At 48.3% G+C, this 15,966-nt stretch overlaps 1 protein-coding gene across 1 annotated transcript in view; it reads right to left on the bottom strand.

The window, feature by feature from the left end:
- Positions 1–15,966, bottom strand: part of KMT2D (lysine methyltransferase 2D) — a 591,638-nt gene that overhangs the window by 261,917 nt on the left and 313,755 nt on the right. The window contains exons 22-25 of the mRNA XM_030196818.1: positions 13,339–13,455; positions 13,089–13,213; positions 12,454–12,634; positions 10,252–10,329 (exon numbers count right to left, since the gene is read on the bottom strand). Coding sequence (XP_030052678.1) covers positions 10,252–10,329; positions 12,454–12,634; positions 13,089–13,213; positions 13,339–13,455 — 501 coding nt within the window. The remainder of the gene's footprint in view (positions 1–10,251; positions 10,330–12,453; positions 12,635–13,088; positions 13,214–13,338; positions 13,456–15,966) is intronic.

Below are 15,966 nucleotides of genomic sequence, written 5' to 3'. Positions count from 1 at the left end.
AGCAGCAGAGGCCTTAGGCTCACACTGTTGATGTGAATGAGCACACTGGGGCTGAGCCTGAACAGGCTGGCGATCCGAGGGGCTGTACCTATGCCTCTAATAGTAATAGGTACTCCTCCTTGGTTTGCCAAAAGTCCTCCTAGCTGAGGAGGTAGATGCAGAAGGCGCCTGGTAGGAGAGAGAACAGATGGTATCAGTATATTTTTTGGTCTGAAAAAGTCATCCCCCCGGCATGGGGTATCCGCCAACCTCTGTTGAACAGAATGTTCCAAATCAGAAACATGCAGTCATGAGAGTCTGTGCATTGCTATACTGTGAGCAGAGATCCTAGATGCCACATCAAGTGTGTCTTAAGTGCCCCTGGTCAAGAACTTTCGGCACGCCTTCTGCTGCTTGACCAACTGGTGAACTGACTCAGGCTGCTCCGAGGGAGCGTCTGAGCCAGGTCCGACAACTTGTTCACTAAGTTTCGCAAGTGGATGCTTGTGAAGAGCTGTTACGATTGTATTCGGGAGATGAACACTGAAGCCTGGTACATCATCTTCCAAAAAAGAATCCAGGATTCTAGCTTCTCTACCTGTTAGTGCCGAGGCATAGTCCCTGGAACTCCAGGCTCTTTTAAGAGCAGATTCTACCACCATGGAATTGTGAGGCAACTGAGGCCTATCAAAACCAAGCGCATTGTGGATCCGATACTGGGGGTCGATCTTCTTGGGCATGATCGGGACCAACAGAGGGGACTCTCGGTTCCTAATGAGGACTTCCTGGAGTACCTCATGGAGAGGCAGTAACAGCCTCCCTAGGAGGAGACATGTAGTCCAGGACCTCAAGCATCTTGGTCATGGGCTCGTCATTCACTTACAAAGGAAAGGGAATAGCATCAGCCATTTCCTTAACAAAAGAAGAGAATGAAAGGCTCTCTGGAGGAGACTTTCTCCTTTCAGGTGGAGGGGAGGGTTCAGAGGGAATTCCATAGGACTCATCCAAGGAAAAATAACTTGGATCCTCCTCTGAATCCCATGAGTGCTCCTCTTTGATGTCAGACAATATCTCCTGATGGGAGTGTTGAGATCGAACCTGCCATGACGTGGAGGAACCATGCCCTTGAGAACGGCGTCGAGAAGTTGGTTCCTGCCTCGGCTCCAGTGAAAATTTCCTCCACCGATGTTGAGGGAGTGCCGCCTTGGGTAGTAGTCGACACCGGAGCCGCAGGCAGCACTGGTGTCGAAGACCGTACCGCAGACTGAGCCAAGCGAGGCCACAACAGTAGGCAGGGTAGGTGCAAACACCTCCAATACCAACGCACACCGTTGCATTAGGCCATTCAGCTGCTCAGGGCGCAAGGCCCGGATGCAATCATCAAGGGCCGACACCAGGAAAAGCTGGGGTGCTTGTTCAGGCACAGGTTGCAGAGCTGCGGGTGTTGATGTGGGAGCTGGGTCTTTGCTGCTGGGAAACAGATGCATAGGCATCTCCTGTATGGAGGGAGAGCGGTCCTCCCAGCATAGACGCTTCTCAGGTGCTGAATCCTTCGACACCCCAGAGCTCCTGGCACCATGCATCAAGGGCAACTGATAACAATGCTTCTTGGCCTTCACTCAAAGCGTGTCACCGAGGCTCCTCGTTGCCGACGAGGATATCATCAAATCCACGCATCAGGTCCGATAATGGCCGTTCCTGGGGGCCCTGCACAGCAGGAGGCCTCAAGGCAGGTGGAGACCCACTCGATGCTTCACTGCTCCCAGTGTCTAAGGGTCTTGCAGCAGCCATGCTTACAGACGCTTCTGATGCAACGTTGATGCCGAAGTCAAGGAACCAGACTTGGCTCCAAAAATCTTCTCTCATTGAGTTACTCTGAAAATCTGGGTCCTCCTCTTCATATGAAAACAGAGAACACAGTTAGAGGGACAATGGTAAGGCCCAAGACACTGTAGACACCAAAAATGGGTGTCCTTGCCAGAGATCGTCTGTTTGCACCAGGTATAGTGGGAACCTTCGTGGACATGGAAGGAAAAACTTACTCAGCTAAATAAAACAAAGCGATGGTGCCTGATAAAGGGGCAAGAAACGCAGGGAAAATTCCTGGCCAAAGTCAAGGCCTAAAAGCGGCCGAACAACGATGAAAAAGAAAGGAAACAAATCAGGCAAAATAAACTAAAAATATATGGAAAGACAAAAAAAGAGGGGGATCCAGAACTGGGAACATAATTTTAGATGAAAAAAATCACCAAAAGGCACGAGAAAGCTCTTTACGACCGAGCGTTGTGAGGAGACAGTAAAAAAAAAAAAAAAAAAGAAGCATGCCCTCTCCTCACCGCGGCAGAAAAAGAACTGAGGAGACCACATTCTGGTGGTAGAGCGTGTCTCGCGCTCCACAAAGCTGTACTTATACTTGTTATAAGTTCCGGACTGGGAGATGCAGGTCAGAATCACCCATTTATGAGAATAAATAGCTTGCTTGTCCTCGGAGAATTCACTTTTCAAAAATTTCAATGGAGTCCATAAAGAACAATGTTGAAGAAAAAACAGTGACTGAGTAATCAAAGATAATGAAGACCTTGGACTATGAAGCCAAAAAGATTCACATTATTTTTCTAATTAAGGGTATTATCAGAATCCTTTTCACAAGCATTTTGGGTACTTAAACTAACTCCTCTTCCTTGGTTGAAGGATTTATAAAAGAGAAGCAAGATGGGGGAAAAACATAATTATCCTTATGAACAAATCTAGTAGGCAATCACTGGAAAGAGCTTTGACACTAATTTTATTTTGAGGATTTGAAGCCAAGAAAAAAAGTTGTGAATCAGGTAAATTATATTCAAGTTGTAGCTGTGAAAAGAGTTTGAATTTATTATTTGACACCAACTGATTAAGAAACCAAATATTGCATTTTTCCAAATAGAACAGTTTGTAGGATTTTTTTTGTCTATTAAGATATTAACCATATTAATAAACATATTGTAGTTTTAGTAGTTTGTCTCAGTATAATTCTGCTCAACTTGTTAAAAGCAGAAAGAGTAGTGGATAAAACCAGATGAGATTTATACTTATAAAAATGTTTAGTTTATTTATTTATTACATTTGTATCCCACATTTTCCCGAATAGCAGTAGGCTCAATGTGGCTTACAGGTTCCAGAGAGGAGAATACCAACTCCGGGAATATATACAGAGTGAAAAATAGAGTAACAGTAGGTGCAAGGAAGCTGATAAGGTTCCGGAAAAGAGAATACAACTCTGGGACAAATATATAGTAACATATAGACAGAAGTAATCCCAATGAGGCTGATAAGTCTCCGGGGACGGGACTACAGCTTCTAGTGAGCAATAAAGAGTAGGATAAGGGTAGAAGTACAGCGAATGCTACATACCTGTAGAAGGTATTCTCCGAGGACAGCAGGCTGATTGTTCTCACTGATGGGTGACGTCCACGGCAGCCCCTCCAATCAGAATCTTCACTAGCAAAGTCCTTTGCTAGCCCTCGCGCGCCCGCGCGCACCGCGCATGCGCGGCCGTCTTCCCGCCCGAAACCGGCTCGAGCCGGCCAGTCTCATATGTAGCAAAAGAGATACAAGGGAAGACACAACTCCAAAGGGGAGGCGGGCGGGTTTGTGAGAACAATCAGCCTGCTGTCCTCGGAGAATACCTTCTACAGGTATGTAGCATTCGCTTTCTCCGAGGACAAGCAGGCTGCTTGTTCTCACTGATGGGGTATCCCTAGCCCCCAGGCTCACTCAAAACAACAACCATGGTCAATTGGGCCTCGCAACGGCGAGGACATAACTGAGATTGACCTAAAAAATTTACCAACTAACTGAGAGTGCAGCCTGGAACAGAACAAACAGGGCCCTCGGGGGGTGGAGTTGGATCCTAAAGCCCAAACAGGTTCTGAAGAACTGACTGCCCGAACCGACTGTCGCGTCGGGTATCCTGCTGCAGGCAGTAATGAGATGTGAATGTGTGGACAGATGACCACGTCGCAGCTTTGCAAATCTCTTCAATGGTGGCTGACTTCAAGTGGGCTACCGACGCAGCCATGGCTCTAACATTATGAGCCGTGACATGACCCTCAAGAGCCAGCCCAGCCTGGGCGTAAGTGAAGGAAATGCAATCTGCTAGCCAATTGGATATGGTGCGTTTCCCCACAGCCACTCCCCTCCTATTGGGATCAAAAGAAACAAACAATTGGGCGGACTGTCTGTTGGGCTGTGTCCGCTCCAGATAGAAGGCCAATGCTCTCTTGCAGTTCAATGTGTGCAGCTGACGTTCAGCAGGGCAGGAATGAGGACGGGGAAAGAATGTTGGCAAGACAATTGACTGGTTCAGATGGAACTCCGACACAACCTTCGGCAGAAACTTAGGGTGAGTGCGGAGGACTACTCTATTATGATGAAATTTGGTGTAAGGGGCCTGGGCTACCAGGGCCTGAAGCTCACTGACTCTACGAGCTGAAGTAACTGCCACCAAGAAAATGACCTTCCAGGTCAAGTACTTCAGATGGCAGGAATTCAGTGGCTCAAAAGGAGGTTTCATCAGCTGGGTGAGAACGACATTGAGATCCCATGACACTGTAGGAGGCTTGACAGGGGGCTTTGACAAAAGCAAACCTCTCATGAAGCGAACAACTAAAGGCTGTCCTGAGATCGGCTTACCTTCCACACGGTAATGGTATGCACTGATTGCACTAAGGTGAACCCTTACAGAGTTGGTCTTGAGACCAGACTCAGACAAGTGTAGAAGGTATTCAAGCAGGGTCTGTGTAGGACAAGAGCGAGGATCTAGGGCCTTGCTGTCACACCAGACGGCAAACCTCCTCCATAGAAAGGAATAACTCCTCTTAGTGGAATCTTTCCTGGAAGCAAGCAAGATGCGGGAGACACCCTCTGACAGACCCAAAGAGGCAAAGTCTACGCTCTCAACATCCAGGCCGTGAGAGCCAGGGACTGGAGGTTGGGATGGAGAAGCGCCCCTTCGTCCTGTGTGATGAGGGTCGGAAAACACTCCAATCTCCAGGGTTCTTCGGAGGACAACTCCAGAAGAAGAGGGAACCAGATCTGACGCGGCCAAAAAGGAGCAATCAGAATCATGGTGCCTCGGTCTTGCTTGAGTTTCAACAAAGTCTTCCCCACCAGAGGTATGGGAGGATAAGCATATAGCAGACCCTCCCCCCAGTCCAGGAGGAAGGCATCCGATGCCAGTCTGCCGTGGGCCTGAAGCCTGGAACAGAACTGAGGGACTTTGTGGTTGGCTCGAGATGCGAAGAGATCCACCAAGGGGGTGCCCCACACCTGGAAGATCTGTCGCACTACACAAGAATTGAGCGACCACTCGTGAGGTTGCATAATCCTGCTCAACCTGTCGGCCAGACTGTTGTTTACGCCTGCCAGATATGTGGCTTGGAGCACCATGCCGTAACGGCGAGCCCAGAGCCACATGCTGACGGCTTCCTGACACAGGGGGCGAGATCCGGTGTCCCCCTGCTTGTTGACATAGTACATGGCAACCTGGTTGTCTGTCTGAATTTGGATAATTTGGTGGGACAGCCGATCTCTGAAAGCCTTCAGAGCGTTCCAGATCGCTCGCAACTCCAGAAGATTGATCTGTAGATCGCGTTCCTGGAGGGACCAGCTTCCTTGGGTGTGAAGCCCATCGACATGAGCTCCCCATCCCAGGAGAGACGCATCCGTAGTCAGCACCTTTTGTGGCTGAGGAATTTGGAAAGGACGTCCCAGAGTCAAATTGGACCAAATCGTCCACCAATGCAGGGATTTGAGAAAACTCGTGGACAGGTGGATCACGTCTTCTAGACCCCCAGCGGCCTGATACCACTGGGAGGCTAGGGTCCATTGAGCAGATCTCATGTGAAGGCGGGCCATGGGAGTCACATGGACTGTGGAGGCCATGTGGCCCAGCAATCTCAACATCTGCCGAGCTGTGATCTGCTGTGACGCTCGCACCCGCGAGACGAGGGACAACAAGTTGTTGGCTCTCGTCTCTGGAAGATAGGCGCGAGCCGTCCGAGAATCCAGCAGAGCTCCTATGAATTCGAGTTTCTGCACTGGGAGAAGATGGGACTTTGGATAATTTATCACAAACCCCAGTAGCTCCAGGAGGCGAATAGTCATCTGCATGGACTGCAGGGCTCCTGCCTCGGATGTGTTCTTCACCAGCCAATCGTCGAGATATGGGAACACGTGCACCCCCAGCCTGCGAAGTGCCGCTGCTACCACAGCCAGGCACTTTGTGAACACCCTGGGCGCTGAGGCGAGCCCAAAGGGTAGCACACAGTACTGGAAGTGATGTGTGCCCAGCTGAAATCGCAGATACTGTCTGTGAGCTGGCAGTATCGGGATGTGCGTATAGGCGTCCTTCAAGTCCAGAGAGCATAGCCAATCTTTTTCCTGAATCATGGGAAGAAGGGTGCCCAGGGAAAGCATCCTGAACTTTTCTTTTACGAGATATTTGTTCAGGGCCCTTAGGTCTAAGATGGGACGCATCCCCCCTGTTTTCTTTTCCACAAGGAAGTACCTGGAATAGAATCCCAGCCCTTCCTGCCCGGATGGCACGGGCTCGACCGCATTGGCGCTGAGAAGGGCGGAGAGTTCCTCTGCAAGTACCTGCTTGTGCTGGAAGCTGTAAGACTGAGCTCCCGGTGGACAATTTGGAGGTTTTGAAGCCAAATTGAGGTTGTATCCTTGCCGGACTATTTGAAGAACCCACTGATCGGAGGTTATGAGAGGCCACCTTTGGTGAAAAGCTTTCAACCTCCCTCCGACTGGCAGGTCGCCCGGCACTGACACTTGGACTTCGGCTATGCTCTGCTGGAGCCAGTCAAAAGCTCGCCCCTTGCTTTTGCTGGGGAGCCGAGGGGCCTTGTAGAGGCGCAAGCTGCTGATGAGAGCGAGCGCGCTGGGGCTTAGCCTGGGCCGCAGGCTGTCGAGAAGGAGGATTGTACCTACGCTTGCCAGAAGCATAGGGAACAGTCTTCCTTCCCCCGAAAAATCTTCTACCTGTAGAGGTAGATGCTGAAGGCTGCCGGCGGGAGAACTTGTCGAATGCGGTGTCCCGCTGGTGGAGATGCTCTACCACCTGTTTGACTTTCTGTCCAAAAATGTTGTCCGCACGGCAAGGCGAGTCCGCAATCCGCTGCTGGAGTCTATTCTCCAGGTCGGCGGCACGCAGCCATGAGAGCCTGCGCATCACCACACCTTGAGCAGCGGCCCTGGACCACGCCTTCAGCTGCCTGACCACCTCCTGAAAAGGCTTGGCTTGCTCGGGGGGGAGAGCATCAACCAAGCCCGCCAACTGCCGCACATTGTTCCGCATGTGTATGCTCGTGTAGAGCTGGTAAGACTGGATTTTGGCCACGAGCATAGAAGAATGGTAGGCCTTCCTCCCAAAGGAGTCTAAGGTCCTAGGGTCTTTGCCCGGGGGCGCCGAAGCATGCTCCCTAGAACTCGTAGCCTTCTTTAGGGCCAAATCCACAACTCCAGAGTCGTGAGGCAACTGAGTGCGCATCAGCTCTGGGTCCCCATGGATTCGGTACTGGGACTCAATTTTCTTGGGGATGTGGGGATTAGTTAATGGTTTTGTCCAGTTCGCCAGCAATGTCTTTTTTAGGACATGGTGCAGGGGAACAGTGGACGCTTCCTTAGGTGGAGAAGGATAGTCCAGGAGCTCAAACATTTCAGCCCTGGGCTCGTCCTCCACAACCACCGAGAAGGGGATGGCCGTACACATCTCCCGGACAAAGGAAGCGAAAGACAGACTCTCAGGAGGAGAAAGCTGTCTTTCAGGGAAGAGAGTGGGATCAGAAGGAAGACCCTCAGACTCCTCGTCAGAGAAATATCTGGGGTCCTCCTCTTCCTCCCACGAGGCCTCACCTTCGGTGTCAGACACAAGTTCACGGACCTGTGTCTGCAACCTCGCCCGGCTCGACTCCGTGGAGCCACGTCCACGATGGGGGCGTCGAGAGGTAGACTCCCTCGCCCGCATCGGCGAAGCTCCCTCCGCCGACGTAGTCGGGGAGCCTTCCTGGGAGGTGGCCGCAGTCGGCACCGCACGCGGTACCAATGTTGGGGACCTCACCCCGGGCGATGGGCCAGCCGGCGCCACGCTCGACGGTACCGGAGGGGTAGGGCGCAACAGCTCTCCCAGAATCTCTGGGAGAACGGCCCGGAGGCTCTCGTTCAGAGCGGCTGCAGAGAAAGGCAGAGAGGTCGATGCAGGCGTCGACGTCAGAACCTGTTCCGGGCGAGGAGGCTGTTCCGGGCTGTCCAGAGTGGAGCGCATCGACACCTCCTGAACAGAGGGTGAGCGGTCCTCTCGGTGCCGATGCCTGCTGGGTGCCGACTCCCTCGGCGACCCACAGCTCTCGGTGCCGACGCGGGGAGGAGACCGGTGTCGATGCTTCTTCGACTTCTTCCGAAGCATGTCACCGGAGCTCCCCGGCACAGACGAGGAGGACGTAGAATCCAGCCGTCGCTTCCTCGGGGCCGAGGCCGAAGGAGGTCGGTCTCGCGGGGGCTGTACCGCAGGAGCCCTCAGGGTAGGGGGAGACCCACCCGAAGGCTCACCGCCACCAGCAGGGGAATGGACAGCCCTCACCTGCACTCCCGACGATGCACCACCGTCCGACGACATCAGCAGACGAGGTCCCGGTACCACCGACGTCGATGCAGCTATCCGATGTCCCGGCGCCGATGCAGAGGGCCGATGCCTCGATGCACTCGATGCACTGGCGGCCGAGGATGAAGCTCTGGACGCTGAAGACGTCGATGCACTCGATACCCTCGGTGCCGATGCCGACGAAGAGCCCGAGAACAAAACGTTCCACTGGGCCAATCTCGCTACCTGAGTCCGCCTTTGCAAAAGGGAACACAGACTACAGGCCTGAGGGCGGTGCTCGGCCCCCAGACACCGAAGACACGACGCGTGTCTGTCAGTGAGCGAGATAATCCGGGCGCACTGGGTGCACTTCTTGAAGCCGCTGGAAGGCTTCGATGTCATGGGCGGAAAAATCACGCCGGCGAAATCAAAATCCGAAATGACGAAAATGAGCACAAAAAACTTTTACGGAGAAAAATCTCGACCGAGGCCGAAAAGAGGCCTACCCCGACGACGAAAGAAAACTTACCGGGGCAAAGACTGCAAAATACGGGAAGGGGCAAAACGAAACCCGAGGGGCTTCCGGAGTACTTCCCGACAATTTTTAAGGATTTTCCGAAGAAAAAAACAACACGTCAAAGAAAAGGACGCGCGAGGTCGACTTTCCGGGGCTCGACACGGCGAAAACACGACCGTACCGAGTGCGGACAAAAGAAGACTGGCCGGCTCGAGCCGGTTTCGGGCGGGAAGACGGCCGCGCATGCGCGGTGCGCGCGGGCGCGCGAGGGCTAGCAAAGGACTTTGCTAGTGAAGATTCCGATTGGAGGGGCTGCCGTGGACGTCACCCATCAGTGAGAACAAGCAGCCTGCTTGTCCTCGGAGAAACATAATTATAACTGGAGTGGTAAAATTCGTACAGTTTGAAGTAATAGGATTATGTGAAAGGGGTATTGTTCATTTCTTAGATCGAAAGATGTGATGCATTGTTCATGAATTAGTTCGGGTCTGCGGGGTAGGCCTTCCGGAAGAGGTGAGTCTTGAGGTCTTTTCGAAATTTTACATGGGTGTTCGCAATTCTAATGTTTCTAGGTAAAGCGTTCCAGTGCTGGGTGCAAATGTAGGAAAAGCTGGATGCATATGTTGATTTGTATTTTAGTCCTTTACAGCTTGCATGTTTAGAAGCGTTCTTGATGATGTTTCTAGTTGGTAAGTCAATAAGTTTGCTCATGTAGGTTGGGGCCAGACCATGGATTATTTTGTGGACCAGAGTGCAAATTTTGAAGGCTATTCGTTCCTTGACTGGTAGCCAGTGCAGTATTTCACGTAGGGGTTTAGCACTTTCGAATCTTGTCTTTCCGAAAATGAGTTTAGCTGCTGTGATCTGCGCGGCAGCTAGACTCATTTTCAGTTGTGATGCCTTAGGCTATTGCGGCCCTTTACTACAATGCACTGAACCTTATGTTGCAACCCCTCTCTCAGAACAAGAAACATAGTTCTTTTATCATCACTAGATCTTTTCCCCAATATCAAGAAAATCCTTTCTACTACTGTATCCCCTCCTCTGCATACACACATGAGCATTAAACAAACCATAAGAAATGCAAATTTTTCCTAAGGGCAATCAAGAATAGATGCTAGAGACTTACCTGATGTTTCTCTTTTCATTTCAAAAGTTTTAGGCACCTCATGTCCCTGCAGAGCACTGGCCATCGAGTTGTCATCTCCTGTGAACACAACAGCACACATCAGGCTGATCTTACATGCAGAAGGGTATGAAAGCACCCTGAGACTTTGTTTGGATTTTGTTCAAAGCAAGCTATATTCTAGTACAGTAGTTACCTCTGTGTTACCAAAGGGCTTATAATTCCCTTCCACTTAGTGCAAGAGGGACATTTCTCCCCTCTATCCAGTGCTTTTTTTGTAGAAAAAAAGGTGCTGGTACTCATTATGGGTGGGGTCACCACATATGGCTCCACCCCTAAGACAGCCACACCCACACCCACAATAGCTACACCCCTTATACCAGCCATGGCGCATATAAACAGACATCATTGAAAATATTATACTAGTATAAGAGAAAAAAATGTGATTTTCTTTTATAAATAATTTCTGTAAGCTGTTACAGCTCCAGTATACCCAGTGCAAAATAAGACAGCAGATGTAAATTCTCAAATTGGACATATTCCAAACACTAAAATGAAAATAAAATGATTTTTTTTTCTACCTTTGTTGTCTGGTGACTGTTTTTCTATCCATATTGGTCCCTGTCTCTGATTCTGCTACTCTCTATCTGTTCCCTTAACTCCGTTTCCAGGGCTTCATTTCCATTTATTTCTTTACTTTCTTCTTCATTTCTTGCCCTATATCCATAAGTAAAAGCTGGGTCCTCCTCCGTGGAATTGACTAGAGGTATAACGTGGATCCAGCTTTTGCCTATTTTCTCCATTCATGTGCAGTTTTTCTCCTCTCTTCCCTTTCCCTCATTTCCATCCATGTGCATCTTCTTTTTTTCTTTCCTACCCTCCATCCATGTCCAGCACTTCTCCTCTCTCCCTGCCAACTCCTCCACCCATCCATGTCCAGCATTTCTCCTCTCTCTTCCCTCCCCTGTATCCATATAAAGCAATAATTCCCTCTCCCCTCTCCTCCATCCAAGCCCAGCATTTCTCCTCTCTCCCTGCCAACTCCTCCACCCATCCATGTCCAGCATTTCTCCTCTCTCTTCCCTCCCCTGTATCCATATAAAGCAATAATTCTCTCTCCCCTCTCCTCCATCCATTTCCAGCATTTCTCCTCTCTCCCCTGCCCTCCCCTCCCATCCATGTGCATCTCCTTCCTGTCTTCCCTTCCCCTCCATCCATGTCCAGCATTGTCTCCTCTCTCCCCTCCCCTGTCCAGCGATTCTCCTCTATCCCTTGTCCTCTCCTGCCATCCATGTCCAGCGATTCTCGTCTCTCCCCTGCCCTCCCCTTCCATCCACGTCCAGCGATTCTCTTCACTGACCTCCCCTCCCATCAATGTCCAGCAATTCTCCTCTCTCCCCTGCCCTCCCCTCCATGTCCAGCGATTCTCTTCTCTCCCCTGCCCTACCCTCCATATCCAGCGATTCTCCTCTCTCCCCTGCCCTCCCCTCCATGTCCAGCAATTCTCTCTTCCCTGCCCTCCCCTCCATGTCCAGCAAGTCTCCTCTCACCCCTGCCCTCCCCTCCCATCCATGTCCAGCGATTCTCCTCTCTCCCCTGTCCTCCCCTCCTATCCATGTCCAGCAATTCTCTCTTCCCTGCCTTCCCACTCCCTTCCGCTTGTGCACCCGTGCTCCCTGAGTTGAAATCTTTTCTTTACCTGAAGTCGCGGCAAACCGGCAGTTAAAGCAGCAGGCAGGCTCTTCTCCTCGTCGCTTCCCTTCCCTCTCAACGCGTCCCACCCTCGTGGAAAGGAAATGACAACAGAGGAAGGCGGGACGCGCTGAGAGGGAAGGGAAGCGACGAGGAGACGAGCCTGCCTGCTGCTTTCATTGCTGGTTTGCTACGACTTAGAGTAAACAAAAGATTTCAACTCAGGAAGCACGGACGGAAGGGAGCAGGCAGGTGAGCCGGACGACAGAAAAAAGGTCACTCCAGAAACTAGCAATACAGAGCAGCTCTTCCCAAAGACACCTCATAACACACTGTCGTCAGATGGAGGCGGCCTCAGCCATGAAAAAAAACACTGGTATGTAAAACCTCCAAAATTTGCAGCTCTACAACACTATTATTCCACATCTTTAAAAACAAAATATTCCACCTTTCATAGTCGATAAGAAACCAAATTATTTCACTGTCTCCCTCTCTGTAACCTCTCCTGCTTACCTCTCTCCTGCCCTGGCGTTTCTGTCCCATTCATAGCTCCCTTTTGGATCATACCAGAAGCAAAGATGCCAGCTTTGGTGCTCTGGCCTGCCTGACCCATAGATGGGCCAGTATTTTTGTCTCCTGCTGCCAGTAATGCTTTCCGACTCAGGTCAATCAGTTCTCGGCCAAAGAAAGCTTCCTGTAGTCGATGGAAACACAGAACAGATGATAAAACAAGAAATGGTATCAAAGTACAAACAAACTACATATGCAAAGGGTCCAAGCAAGTCAGCACATTATAATCCTGGCAGACATACGTGGACCTCAAAGGACAAGTGCATGTCTGCTGATTTTCACCCTTCTGTGATACTCAGACATGAAAAGATGCACATGCATCAGCAAGACTAACCCTGGCAGGGGTACTCAAATCCCAACCCAAGCCAAACCTAAAGCATCAATACGCTGTTTCTTAGAGAAAGTGTACAAACATATATACAAAAATACATGTATATGCTTTCCCTAAGAGCATATTTATTGATTTGAGTATGGTTTTGCTTCAGTTTCTAATGCTTCTGTTCCAAACAGGTTTTTTTTTGGTCTGCTAAGAAGATTCAGATGTCAAGACACAAGTATTAGCCACTCTATTCTCAGACCTGAAGATATGTAGGGAACATATCCTCCAACTTGCTCTTCTTCCTTCCACGCCTCTTCTTCTTATCATCCACTTCTGCAGTGCTAGACTCCATGGTTCCCTCTGTCACAGGATCTGCAGATGCAACTGGAAAAAGCAGCCTCATTACAGCCACCAGAAACACAAAAAGCACACAAAGTTTGCGATTTCTATTCAGACCCACAGTGGGGTGAGGGGACTGAATCAACAGTATCCCTAAAATCCAACCATACCCTCTTCGGGATGCATCTCCGTGTTCATGCTTTCTCGGCATGCTTCCAGTAGTGCAGCCAGGCCTCTCTTTGTTCGTGTATGAGACTTCCTCTGCCGCACCATGAAACCACCAATACCTTCAGGAAAGACATTTTTAAAATCCAAGTTCATTATTTCCACATTTGTACCCTCAATAAGGCCTATCCTTTGACATTCTCACTCAATACTATCCCACTGACTTCTTTTTCCTCAAACTTTCATTTGTTGAAAACTTAACACACTGTCCTGTATGACCAAACAGAATAAAATTAACAGTCACACAAATAAAATATAATGCCAAATAAGAACCATAAATATCTGTCTAATCTGTACAACTCCATTCTTGCTGCAATGACACATATAAAATCAATTGATGTTTAGCTTTCCTAACTAGGGATCCTTTGTGCTTATTCTAGACTTTTTTGACTTCCTCGACTGTTTCTATTTCCACCACCTCTACTGGAAGACCATTCCACGCATCTATCACCTTTTCTATAAAGAAATATTTTCTGATATTACTCAAGTATACCCCCACCCCTTAGAGTCTCATATCATGACCTCTTGTTCAAGAACAGGGTCTCAAGTTCCAGTCCTCGAGGGCTACAAATCAGTTGGGTTTTTAGATAACCCTAATAAATATGCAACAAAAATCTGCAAACCTCTCTTAAACATCTCCATTAGGGATAGCCTAAAAACAAACAACTGGTTTGTGGCCATCAAAAAATGGAGCTTGAGACCCACAAACAAAAGGTTTGTTGCTTGTGTAGAACCTACATTTTATTTATTTATTTAGATTTTGCTCACACCTTTTTCAGTAGTAGCTCAAGGTGAGTTACATTCAGGTACACTGGATATTTCTTTGTCCCAGGAGGGCTCACAATCTAAGTCTGTACTTGAGGCAATGGAGGGTTAAGTGACTAAGCGGGATTTCAACCGGCCACCTCTGGATTGCAAGACCGGTGCTCTAACACTAGGCCACTCCTCCACTCTCTAGTATCTATATTCTTGATGCCTCTATTTAGAACACACATCTAGATCCTCTGGTAGCCTCTGTGGAGCACTGTTGGGACATTTAACTTCCAGAACTGAATACAATATGCTAGTCGCAGTAAAAGCTGAAAAACTGACCCCATGCTAGCAGATGATTTACATTTTAAACAATTTTCCTACTGTCAATGCAGCTGGGGGGCCAGAGCACTACAGCACAGAATTAGCACTCCAATAGGGCAGGGAAAAGTGAGAAGACCTTGAATTACACAGATATCTCACCCATCTACAAAATTCTTAATTTCTCTTTTCATGCACATCTTGGACTTAAAAAAAAAACAAAAAAAAGTCTGGAAACAAGACCTGGAAATAACTGATCAAACTGTAAACTTGGAATACTTTTGGTATAAGGTCAACAGACCTACACAATCAGTTAACCTATCCCAATCTCTATATTTTCTAGCCCAATGGGCAATATAGACTCCGGTTTGAAAATGGAGGGTGAACATTGCCAATACCAAACTTTACTGGCATTGTAAACAAAATGACACCTTAACTCAAATGATCTTTGACTGGATTCTGGCAAAAGATATGGTCAACTATCCAAAAAAAAATCTGAAAATCAACAATTTAATTTCGCTATCATCCTACATTCAGTACATTTTTCTTTACAACTAGATGATACATGCCTGCCACAACTCTGAATGATTTTTTTAGTAGCATACAATTTGTCTTATCTATAAATAAGAACTTAAGACAGAAAAAAAATGATACCATAAGATTTGGAAAGCTCTTGAAACTTATCTTTTAAGGATTTAATATACTCTTTAATCAATGGATATTATGATTGCTTTTCTGTTAAACTGATTATGACGATATAATTCTGTTTTATTTATATTTTATGTTTTACATAGTTCTCAGTTGTATTTTGTTATAAAAATTCAATAAAATGCTGGAACTCAAAATTACACAGATCATTAAGTTAGCCACTTATAAACAAAAGATGGGGAAAATATCTTTTCCAACTTTAAACACCCTTTTTTTTTTTTTTTTAAACTCATTTTCAGTTTAAGATCCTTCATATAGTGGTACTCAACTGGTCACATGTGCAACTATACTGATTTATGAGCATAACTGAAATATGATATTTTCATAGGTTTCAAAAGTAGTCCCTTGTATGCAAGTACCAAGATGTGAATGATTTATGAGGGCCACCGCTTACCATCATAGTTTCATATTAGTGGGCTGGTTTGCTACTGCACTCCCCAGGCTGGTTACTCGTTTACCAACCAAAAGTGAACAGATAGCTGAGTCGGCCAGAGGCTAGCTACCTGACAGAGAACCTACTGCTGGACTCAAACTCGGGTTGTGGACACAGTAGGCAAGCAACCAACTGTGACTGCACAACAAGACCTAAATATATTCATAATTACAGTTAAACTGAGAAAATGTTATTGCCTTATAGGATATATTTTTTTAAAGATCACTGCAAGAATTGGGCTATTCTGTGAGGGTGACAGGGAAGAGTTTGGAGGGATGAAGGTAACTTACATGACAGCAGGAGGAAGAGACAGAGAAAATGAGGGCTGAGGAGGAGGATTCTTAGCAGGAGTAGAAAGCTG

This window comes from Microcaecilia unicolor, chromosome 3 (assembly GCF_901765095.1).
Source record: "Microcaecilia unicolor chromosome 3, aMicUni1.1, whole genome shotgun sequence".
NCBI classification, from domain to species: Eukaryota; Metazoa; Chordata; class Amphibia; order Gymnophiona; family Siphonopidae; genus Microcaecilia; species Microcaecilia unicolor.
This window is presented reverse-complemented; position numbering and strand designations above follow the sequence as displayed.